The 12,313-nt window shown below is 44.7% G+C and overlaps 1 protein-coding gene across 2 annotated transcripts in view; it reads right to left on the bottom strand.

Moving 5' to 3' along the window:
• The window catches only part of RNF157 (ring finger protein 157), an 84,742-nt gene that overhangs the window by 49,752 nt on the left and 22,677 nt on the right, over positions 1-12,313 (bottom strand). For both annotated transcript variants that reach the window (XM_082604712.1, XM_082604713.1), the window contains exon 2: positions 12,136-12,254. In XM_082604712.1, the coding sequence (XP_082460838.1) occupies positions 12,136-12,254 (119 nt within the window). The remainder of the gene's footprint in view (positions 1-12,135; positions 12,255-12,313) is intronic.

Here is a 12,313-nt window from a genome sequence, read left to right as displayed (position 1 = left end):
CCTCCAACTCGTGTGTATGTCCTGGTTATAAAGTAAGTTCCTTCAGGCAGGGGTTTCATTTTATCTTTGTATCTCTAGTGTTGAACATGAGCCTGGAGGATGATAGGGGTTCAGTCAAATGAACCCCTATGAAGGAATGACTGAATGAGTCAATCAATCAACAATTTGTGTAATGGGGGGGGGATCAACGTGGGCATGGCCTCATGATTATCGAAGAAAACTATCTTCTCAACTAGGACAGTAACCAAATTATGATAAGAACGGAGAAGAAACTGTTTCCTTCTCCTTCTCTCCTTTCTTCTCCCAGTGCATAATTTTATAATCCAAATTGATTTCGAAATTCTTATATCGGGAAGGTAACCCACTAGGTCAACAGCTACTAAACACTGTTCTTATTCCTCATCATCTCCAGCAAAGTTTCTTCTCCAGAGAATTTTTTTTGCTTACTCTCATAATTTCAGGCTACATTACGACCCCTTTCTATAGCTCTAATCCATAAAACTATACCTTGAAGCCTACACACCAGACAGACAGAACAATGATCCCTGTCTTATATCCCTAAGCAATGCAGTAGATCTAATATGCAGCGTCCTATTAGTTAAGAAAGGAGCAATTAAAAAAAAAAAAAGAAATCTGGGACTTCCCTGGTGGCGCAGTGGTTAAGACTCCATGCTCCCAATGTAGGGGGCCCAGGTTCGATCCCTGGTCCAGGAACTAGATCCCACATGCATGCCACAGCTAAGAGTTCGCATGTCACAACTGGGACCCAACACAGCCGAATAAATAAATAAAATAAATAAATATTAAAACAAACAAAAAAAGAATACAGTGAGCATTAAAAAAGAAAAAGAAATCTAGGCAGCAGTTTCAAACTATCCTCCCAAAGGTACTTATCAACTACAAAGGGAAAGATGGTAACTCTACCATGGAGAAACCCATGGTGAATTATATCTCAATAAAGCTGTTATTTAACAAAGTAATGCAGATGTGACCAGGGTCAGGTATAGGGTGGACTTCTAAGGTGCTGGCGATATTCCATTTCTTGATCTGGGTGGCGAGTCCAAGGGTGTTTGTTTGCAGTTTCTTTACCTGTAGATATGTGCTTTCTATACTTCCATATAAATATTTCACAATTCACAAGACAAAAGTGAAAAGAAAAAAAACAACAATAGAAAGTAAATTAAAAGCAGTTGGGTTTTGTTTCCAGAAGACGAAAGTGAAAAGAAAAAAAAAAACAATAGAAAGTAAATTAAAAGCAGTTGGGTTTTGTTTCCAGAAAAGATAATTTAAAAAAAAAGGGGGCTTCCCTGGTGGCGCAGTGGTTGAGAGTCCGCCTGCCGATGCAGGGGATGCGGGTTCGTGCCCCAGTCCGGGAGGATCCCACATGCGGAGCGGCTGGGCCCGTGAGCCATGGCCGCTGAGCCTGCGCGTCCGTAGCCTGTGCTCCGCAACGGGAGAGGCCAAGACAGTGAGAGGCCCGCGTACCGCAAAAAAAAAAAAAAAAAAAGGAACATATGGCAGGAGCAGTCCTATCAGCTGATTTGACTTCTTTGGGGGCACACCCTCTCATCACTGGGGCCTCAGCAGGAAGTGTAGCTGCCCTGGATAGTGTGACTCGCTGGTCTCTGTCATACCAATGGGACCCCTGTCCATCCCATGATCCATCTACTACAGAAACCCATCTCCATAAAACAGAATTCTCAGGGTGGAAAACTAAGACAGAAGCCACTAAAAGTCCTTTTCTTAGTGCCAAGTAGCAAACGCTTGGACCCAACCAACTAGCTTCCAAAGTTGTCTTTTTTATGTTATTACTTACTATCCAAAGGTGGAGCTAACGTTACACATACTGTTAAGTCTCATATTTTATGCTTTCATTTACCTAAAAAATAATCTATCCTACTCTGCATGTAAAAGTAACTAGCTTTCTCATGTTTCTCATGTTATCTCTGGAGTCAAGAGACAGTTGAAACTAACTCTTGAATAAAATCTACAATTTGGTTATATTCTCTCGGTATTTGGGAAAATGACTAGGACGTTATCTGTACACTGCAAAATACTCTTTGTTTATGTATTTGATATTTACTCACTAAGTGTCAGGAAGCAACTTTCCCTAGAAGAAGGTATTTGAAATGATTTCTTCATCTTTATTAAGAACTAAAAGGTAACATAAATAGAAGGATTTTTGGGGGGGGAAGGATATAAAAACAAGTTAAATTTCAAAATAGAAGACCTACAATAACTTCATTAAAATAAGTTCCTAAAACGGAATGGTCATTTCTTCCCTAGGCCAATACTGGTGTGCACGTGTGCCTTAAAAACTGAATGTAACACTCATGTTCATAGCAGCATTATTCATAACAGCCAAGAAGTGGAAGCAACCCAAGTGTCCACTGACAGATAAATGGAAAAACAAAATGTGCTCTATCCATACAATGGAATATTATTCAGCCTTCAAAAGGAAGGAAATTCTGACACAGGCTACAACATGGATGAACCCTGAAGTCATTATGCTCAGTGAAATAAACCAGTCACAAAAAGACAAATACTGTAAGAACCCACTTAGATGCGGTACTGGAGTAGTCAAATTCCTAGAGACAGAAAGTAGAATGGTGGTTGCCAGGGGCTAGGGGGAGAGGAAAAGGAGGAGTTAGTATTTAATGGGGACAGAGTTTCAGTTTTGCAAGATGAAAAGAGTTCTGGAGACTGCGTGTAAAACAATGTCAATGTACTGAACTATATACTTAAAATGGTTAAGATGATACCATTTATGCTATGTGTATTTTTGTCACAATTTTTTAAAAAACTGAAAGTAAAAGATCGAGAAGATCACTTATTGAACTGAGCAGCGTGGTCACCTCTGGGGAGAGCCCAGAAGTAGGAAGACATGTATTATAAAAATGCTGTTTTTAAAAAATCCTTACGTAAAGCTGTCTGTAAAGCCTTAAAGCATTTAAAAAGTATGAATATGCAGGCTTCCCTGGTGGCGCAGTGGTTAAGAATCTGCCTGCCAATGCAGGGGACACAGGTTCGAGCCCTGGTCCAGGGAGATCCCACATGCGGCAGAGCAACTAAGCCCGTGCACCACAACTACTGAGCCTGTACTCTGGACCTCGTGTGCCACAACTATTGAAGCCCGTGTGCCTAGAGCACGTGCTCCTCAACAAGAGAAGCCACCGCAAGGAGAAGCACGTGCATCGCAACGAAGAATAGCCCCTGCTCGTCTCAACTAGGGAAAGCCTGCGCACAGCAATGAAGACCCAACGCAGCCAAAAATAAATAAATTAAATAAATTAAAAAAATTTTAAAGTATGAATATTTATTCCCTAGTTTAGCTCTTTTATAATCTGGGTTTTCTTTTACTCTCAGGTTGTTAAAAGTAGGCCACATCCACACCTAATCTGACGTTTCTAAAGCTGAACCATCACAGCCTGACACCCTAAGGCTGACACTCCATCCCTCTCCATGCTTATTCTGATGTTTTTCTCATTTTCCACAAGCCTGTAACCACTCAGCAGACCACACCCTTCTTGCAGTTCATTAAAAAAAAAAATTAAAACCATTATTCTATGAATTTCCTTAATTTTCCTACCTCTATATATTCTCCTCTATATATTTTATTTCCTTCCTGTGCTCAGCAGTAATCCCTTCTCTATTTTTAGAAAAAATTTAAATGCTTTTAATTAAAAAGTGAAAACATGTTCACTGGGGAAAATTCAAACAACATAGAAGAATATGAAGGGAAGTACCTCCCCTCACCGATGCACCCCCAAGAGTTACCCCATCACAGGTTAAAATGTATTGTGCTCATGTAGTTTTATGCACCTGTAAATATCAACATAAATGTATGCATATATTTTTATACACTGTTATTTTTATCAGAAATGAAACCAGGGACTTCCCTGGTGGCGCGGTGGTTAAAATTTCGAGCTCCTAATGCAAGGGGCCCGGGTTCGATCCCTGGCCAGGGAATTATCTCCCACATGCATGCCGCAACTAAGAGTTCACATGCCACAACTAAGGAGCCTGCTGGCAGAAACTAAGACCCAGTGCAATCAAATAAATAAATAAATATTAAAAAAAATAAAATAAAGAAATGAAACCAGACTCTACATTATATATAGGAACTTGCTTTTTTTTTTTGGTAAACGATGTGGTCATAGATATATTTGCACCTCAGTGGATACAGCTCTACTTTATTTTTGGCTGAATACCAGTTCATAGTATAGATACACTATAATTTATTTAACAATTCCTGCCTGATGTGTGGAAAACCCACACATATCTAGTGTCAAAAGTGAATCAGGAGGGACTTCCCTGGTGGCCCAGTGGTTAAGAATCTGCCTGCCAATGCAGGGGACATGAGTTTGAAACCTGGTCTGGGAAGATCCCACATGCCGTGGAGCAACTAAGCCCATGTGCCACAACTACTGAGCCTGTGCTCTAGAGCCCGTAAGCCGCAACTACCGAGCCCATGTGCCACAACTACTGAAGCCCACGTGCCTAGAGCCCGTGCTCTGCAACAAGAGAAGCCACCGCAGTGAGAAGCCTGCGCACTGCAACGAAGAGTAGCCCCTGCTCACCACAACTAGAGAAAGCCGCATGCAGCAACAAAGACCCAATGCAGCCCAAAGTAAATAAATATATTAATTAATTAATTAAAAGTGAACTGGGAAAAAAAAAAGTGAATCAGGGGACTTCGCTGCTGGCACAGTGGTTAAAAACCGCCTGCCAGGGCTTCCCTGGTGGCGCAGTGGTTGGGAGTCCACCTGCCGATGCAGGGGACACGGGTTCCTGCCCCGGTCTGGGAAGATCCCACATGCCGCGGAGCGGCTGGGCTCGTGAGCCATGGCCGCTGAGCCTGCACGTCCAGAGCCTGTGCTCCGCGACGGGAGAGGCCACAACAGTGAGAGGCCCACATACCGCAAAACATAAATAAATAAAAATAAATAAATAAAATAAAAATAAAAAACTGCCTGCCAATGTAGGGGACACGGGTTTGAGCCCTGGTCTGGGAAGATCCCACATGCCATGGAGCAACTAAGCCAGTGCACCACAACTACTGAGCCCGTGTGCCACAATTACTGAAGCCTGCGCACCTAGAGCCCATGCTCCACAAGTGAAGCCACTGCAAGGAGAAGTCTGTGCACCACAATGAAGAGTATCCCCTGCTCGCCACAACTAGAGAAAGCCGGCACATAGCTAACGAAGACCCAATGCAGCCAAAAATAAAATAAATAAAAATTAATTAATTAATTAATTATTTTTTAAAAAGTGAATCAGCATTGTAGTAGGATACTGAGAGCAGAGGAAACACACCCGAGTATGTTTTTCCTTTACATGGACACTCAGAGAAGTGAAATAGCTGGGCCACAGCTGAAAATTTACTAAATATTGCCAAACTGAATGCCCAAAACAAAAACAGTTGTAGTACAATTATAAAGGAAGGAAGAAGGAAAGAAGATAGCAGACAAAAGGCAAAAAATCCAATCTAATACACACACACACACACACACACTCACTCGGAAAAGAGGCCCACTCCTTCCATGGACTTTACATTGTGCTATGGACTCATGTCCCCCTCCCCCATTCATACCTTGAAGCCCAACTTCCAATGTGACTATATTTGGAGATGGGGCTTTTGAGAGGTAATTAGGGTTAGATAAGGTCATAAGGGTGGGCCCCTCCAGATGGGATTAGTGGCTTTATAAGAACAGAAATAGAGATATCAGTCTCTCTCTCTCTTTTTTCTTTTTGGCCACACCGTGAGGCTTGCAGGATCTCAGTTCCCCAACCAGGGACTGAATCCGGGCCACAGTAGTGAAAGCCGGGAATCCTAACCACTAGGCAACCAGGGAACTCCCAGTCTCTTTCTGCCATGTGAGGACACAGTAAGAAGGCAGTCATTGCAAGCCAGGAAGAGGGCCTTCACCAGCAACCCAGTCTGCCGGCACCTTGATCTTGGAGTTCTCAGCCTCCAGAACTGTGAGAAGTGAGTATGTGTTGTTTAAGCCACCCAGCCTGTGGTATTTTGTTATGGCAGCCTGGGCAGATGAATACAGGCTCCAAGGCAGTAGATACTGGGGTACTTGTGACCAACCGGTCTGGTTACACTGGGGCCTGGGCACAAACCAACCTGCAGACAAAACCCGTGCAGAGGATCCCATTTAAGAGGTAGCTGCCCCCAGGGGCTGCTCCTCCGTGTCCTCTGCCCTAACTTCTCCCCTTCCCTCAACTCACACTGCCCACAACTTTTGAATCTGCACCATCCTTATTTTTTAATGCCGCTATCCTAGTTCAGGTAGTTTTCATTCTTAACTAAAACTACGACCCCTTAACTGGTCTCCGTAATCTCCTCCCTTTCTGATTCACTCTACACTGTGAGTTGATTTAAAGAGCTAACTTTCTAAAATGGAAATCAAATCACAATAGTTGTCATTATTTGAATTCTGAAAATATTCCAGCAAGATGGATAGTTTTTTTAACTTTCTTTTTTTTTTAATTTTTAATTTTTTGGCTGCTACACGTGTGGCTTGTGGGATCTTAGTTCCCTGACCAGGGATTGAACCCAGGCCTGCAGCAGTGAGAGCATGGAGTCCTAACCACTGGACCACTGGGGAATTCCCAAGATGGGTTTTTTTTTTTTTTTTTTTTTTGCGGTACGCGGGCCTCTCACTGTTGTGGCCTCTCCCGATGCGGAGCACAGGCTCCGGACACGCAGGCTCAGTGGCCATGGCTCACGGGCCTAGCTGCTCCACGGCATGTGGGATCTTCCCGGACCAGGGCACGAACCCGTGTCCCCTGCATCCGCAGGCGGACTCTCAACCACTGCGTCACCAGGGAAGCCCCAAGATGGGTATTTTTATAGATGGGGAAACAGAGGCTCAGTGATGGCCAATACCTTAACCTACACCACAAAGCTACTCAATGGCAAAGCCACTCATGACTATGACCTTCTCTACTGCCATAGAAAACTATAAGCTTCTCAGTTCAATATTCACAGCCCTTCAAACACGGGCCCAGTTTGTCTTTCCAACCTCATCTCCCACCAACATCCCTCACGATCCAGTCCTTACAGACTACTTGCCATTCTGGAAGCCCGATGTGCACTTCTGCATCTTTGTGCTTTCTCGCAGTGCTTGTGAATTCTGCCTTAATGACCTTCCCAGTCTCCACCCGGGAAGTCCTGCTCATCCCTCCAGGTTCCAGGACTCCTCTCTCAGAGCCAGTTCCCTGGGTGGAGGGCATCCCCACTCCCCTGCGCTTTCAGATTACTCTGGCCCTGTCTCTCTCGGAGAACTTACCACGATCCATCACAGTCAGGGGCAATCTGCCCACCCCACTCTGTCAGAGCTCCTCGGGGCAGGAGCCAAGTCCTTCTCACCTTTGCATTCCCAGTTGCGAGCACAATATATGACTCACAGGTATTTACTGAATGAATAAACGGCACCATGGCTAACACAAAGCTCTATATGTGTAAAATCTTGCTTCATAAATGGATATATCGCCAAGTTCCTTTAACTAACTTGCTCTCCCTGCCCATATGTGAATAAAAGCGTTCAGTTTATGGCAACTGGATTTAAGCACAACTTGGGGGTCCATCTCTATGAGAGGAAGAAGGAAAGCCCACCTGTGTGCGCCTTGGTTCTCAACACCAGCTGTGCAGCCTGGCTGTAGGGAGAGTGAGGAAGAAGCGACAAAACACACAAGAGGATGTGGAGTATTAGGGGCCCAACGAAAACTCAGCTGCTTCCTCTCAGATGACAGGAGAGATCTGAACTCCGGGAGAGTCAAGAGAACACTTGATATCTGACAATCCTAAGGTCACTAAGCCTCCAAATAATTTAGAGTTTTAGCAGTAATTTACCTCAACAAAATAAGATCTAATGCAATAAAGGACCAAAAAAATCAGCACCAGCTCTTCTGCCACCTAAGAAGGGGAGGAATGGCCTTTACTCAACTGTGATGTACAAACACAACCATCTTATCTCCTCTATATAGGGACCAGGGCAGAAAGGCCTTCAGAAGCCCTGTTCACTACTTAAGACAGTTGCTTAAAAAACAGTGGGTATTCTCTCCACCCAGAACTATCAGTAACTGCAGAAATAACCAACCTGAAAGCCTAGTGAGTGCAGCTAACCTTGCTCCATACTTCTTTGCATCCAGCAGTTGAAATGCATTTTTCAAGCATGACATTCCTATAAAGTCAGAACTGCCTCCACTTTACAAGTGGGTAATTTGAGAGCCTGAGTGATGGACTTGCCAAGGTTGCAAAGAGTTTAAGGTACGTAAAACTTCCAATCTTGATTCCAACCTCTCTTCAACCATCCTTCTATATATACATCCTTCTATATATATCTGGTTCTTTAAATCTGACCTGAAGACTTGATAATACATTTGACTTTGATGGATTATCCTAAGTGGGAGATCAGCTCCAGTAAAAACTACAGGCTGAGCGATAACTGAATGGTACTCATCTTAGTCTGATCATTCAGAAATGACAGGAAAAACAAGACCCAGAAGCCAGGAAGTCTATGGCATTTATAATTTAATCTAATAATTTATTTCAACATATTTTGTCCCCATCTCTCCGGAAAGAGGTGCTGTTCCTGCCTGGAGCTGCTGGATGGCTTTATAAGGCTGTTCTCTTTCCTCTGCAACCTGACGCCCATTTACCGACACCGAGATACGTTACTAGAGAGTAGAGGTCAGCTCTGCAGAACTCAAGCGACCAGTCAACCTTCAATCGATGGGCCTTCCCCTAAACAAGCTGACGTGCGGTAACGGCGGACTCCCCAGGTCAGGTCGGCAGGTGGAATTACACACCAGATATGGACTCTGTCAAGAGACACTCAGGAGAACATGTCATGGCCATGCTGGCTACTTTCTGATGGTTGTCTCTCCATATCTCACAAACCTCACTTGATGATCTACTTAGACAGACTCACAGACAGGACATGCGCAGGGGTCCTGAGTGCACCTGACCTGACCAGCAGGAAAGGGCAGAGGACCCCAGGCTCTGGAGCTGGACTGCTGGGATCAAATCCCAATTTAGTCACTTCCAGGCTTTGCGATCTTTGTTTCAATTCTTTGTGTCTCTTTGTTCTTCATCTGTCAAATCAGGACCCGACTTGTTAGGGTGAGAACACAACGAGAGAACATGTATGGAGAACTTAGAACAACCGGGCCTGGCAAACAGTAAGTGTTCAATAAATGTTAGCTATTATTATTATTAACTAAGAAAGGGGGAAAGCAAAGGGAAATGTGCTACATTTCTTCTGTTTTCTCTGCTTCTACCTCCCTCTTTGAAGTGACCCTGATTTGCTTTCTTAACATGAAATCATGATGCCTTTTGAAAACATTTGCTCTGTGCAACATGAAGCACAGTTAATGATTACTTCATAAAAACAACAACAAAACGGCCAGTGTTGATGCTCCTTTGGGAGACAGACTGCAAGTGAAGGTCAAGTCTGCTCTCCTGTGCTCCTGAAAGAGCTCAGCCATTCACAGGCTCACAGAGAAGTGTAAACAAGGCAGTTAAACTTTGCGAAGGTTTGTTAGCTGGCATAAACCTCAAAATGAACCTAAATGAGTGTTCCCTTGTTTTAAAATCATCTTTGGGACATCTCTGGTGGCACAGTGGTTAAGAATCCGCCTGCCAGTGCAGGGGACACGGGTTTGAGCCCTGGTCCGGGAAGATCCCACATGCCGCAGAGCAGCTAAGCCCGTGCACCACAACTACTGAGCCTGCGCTCTAGAGCCCACAAGCCACAACTACTGAAGCCCACGTGCCTAGAGACCATGCTCTGCAACAAGAGAAGCCACCGCAATGAGAAGCCCACGCACCACAACGAAGAGCAGCCCCCGCTCACCACGACTAGAGAAAGCCACGCACAGCAACAAAGACCCAAAGCAGCCAAAAATAAATAAATAAAATAATCTTTATGGCCTGAAAAGGTAAAAAAAAAAAAAAAAAAAACAACTACACTTTTTTTTTTTTTTTTTTTTTTTTTGCGGTATGCGGGCCTCTCACTGTTGTGGCCTCCCCCGTTGCGGAGCACAGGCTCCGGACGCGCAGGCCCAGCGGCCATGGCTCACGGGCCCAGCTGCTCCGCGGCATATGGGATCCTCCCAGACTGGGGCACGAACCCGTATCCCCTGCATCGGCAGGCGGACTCTCAACCACTGCGCCACCAGGGAGGCCCTACACTTTTTTAAAGTACATAAACTATTCTGACACCAGAGGAAAGAAAAAAGGGAGGAAGAAATGGACGCAAACAGCAAGTCCATGTGAGAAGAAAGGGCATTTTCCAGGCATAAGCTGACTCTCGGTGAATGAGGAAGAGTACTTATCTGGCTCAATCAGAAAAAAAAAGATCTTTCCACTCTAATGGCTAAGGTAGTAGCAGCAAAATCAGAGAACAGACATTTGATAAGTGTGAGCTGTCATAAGTGAATCTGAAGCAGAAAGGACTTGGTATTTTCTAAAGTACTATTGGACTCAGAATTAGAAGGTGTTGAAGGGGAGGATTGTCACCCCAGATAGAAAGGAAGAAAACAATGAAAGCCACCACCACCAACAACAACTTTTTAAATTAAAGCTCCAGATGGAAGAGTCACCAGATTAACCTTCCTAAAAAACAAACAAACAAACAAACAGATAATTTCTCCAGGGCACTTATCTGCCTAAAAACTTTCAGTATTCCCCAGAGCCTACAGGAGAGAGTGGAAAACGTCTCGAGGTAATGGATTCCCCACCTACCTTTCCAATCTTGTTTCGCCATCAGGAAAGGTCCACTCCCGCCAGACTGGCTTCCTCATTTGTTCCAGGGGAGGAACAAACCATGCTCATTTCAGCTTTGTATCCCCAGCGCCTATCACAGTACCTGGTCCACGGTAGTTTCTCAGTAAATGGTAGCTGATTCAACAGAAACGTGAATGCTTTCAGGCCTGGGCTCTGCACCTCACTCCCGGGAAGCCCCTTTGCCACCCGCCTCGTGAACACCCAGCCATCCTCCAAGGCCTTGTTCTCCACACCAGCACCGAAGCATCTGCCCTTGCCACTCCCCTCCCCCACTCCCTATTCCTACAGAATCCCATCCCTTCGGGCCTTGCGTGCTACTGAAACATTTCCTGTTCCTATGTTTTGTCTGCCCCACTAAACCAGGAGTTTCTGGAGAAAGGCAGGATATTTTGAAGCATGAGAAGCAGTGGAAAGGTTATGGATCTCTGGCTAGGCACATCTAGTTATGTGACTTTGGGAAAACTTTCTGTAAAGCACTTCGAACAGGGCCCAGAACATAGTATGCACTTCATATAAGGCTATTACCGCTGTTCACCTCTCGGAAACTCAGTTTTCTCGCAACCTCACTTCTCTCCCTTACAAAATGGGATTGATAATAAATCCTCTGTCAGGTGGGTCTTTGTGAAGATTAGGAATAATGCCTGAGAAGTCTCTAGGGCCTTCCTTAGCACACAGCAGCCACTCAATTGCCATATGGAAGCTATTATTACAAAGCCTCAGGCTGGGTGCAGAGAAAATGCTCCATAAACATTTATGGAATGAGTTGAATGAATGGAGAGAGAGACAGTCTGATAGCAGATCAGATATCAAGGGGAACTTTTTGAGTCATTCATTCAACAGATCTTTATTAAGGGCTTATCATAATGTCCCAGGTTTTGTCCTGGGTGCAGGGATGCAGCAGTAGGACAGCCCTTGCCCTGTGAGATGTACCTTCTGATGGGGAAGGCAGATAATAAACAGGAGGAGACAGAAATAAACGCTTATATGGTATTAAGTGCCATGAAGAGGAACGAAAAGCAAGGTGAGGGCAAGCTAGGGGCTGGGCAAGGGCAGTCTGCAGAGGTGGCATTTAGGCAGAGCTTCAGATCCCTAGGAGAGCTGGGTTTTGTGAGCTGTCCTCGCCCTCAGGCAGACTCTGTACTTTTCCACGGGGTGGCCTCTACTGCCAGGAGACCCTGATCCATCAAAGAGGCTGCGGTCTGGCTCCCAGGGCCCCTCTCAACTCAGACCAAGCTACAAACACTGCTGAGCCAGCAATTACAAACTTATTTTGACAAGACCATTTGACTTGGGCCACTTAGCCCCGCGTGGATGTAAATGGATTACAATCATACCGCAACTGGTCTGTTCCCCAGAAAGTTCAGATCGCTGTTCTCTCCAAACAGGTAGCCTTCGGGATGAGTTGAATCAAACTTCTCTCCTCCCATAATGAAGTGGCTGGCAAAATAGCTTCCTAGAGGGCGAGAGACAGAAAAATCAAACAGAAACCAGTCAAACTAAGCCAAGCGAAAA

This window comes from Mesoplodon mirus (genome assembly GCF_964341445.2).
Source record: "Mesoplodon mirus genome assembly, chromosome: 18".
Taxonomy (NCBI): domain Eukaryota; kingdom Metazoa; phylum Chordata; class Mammalia; order Artiodactyla; family Ziphiidae; genus Mesoplodon; species Mesoplodon mirus.
The sequence above is the reverse complement of the archived record's forward strand: the minus strand, read 5'-3'. Positions and strand labels throughout refer to the sequence as shown.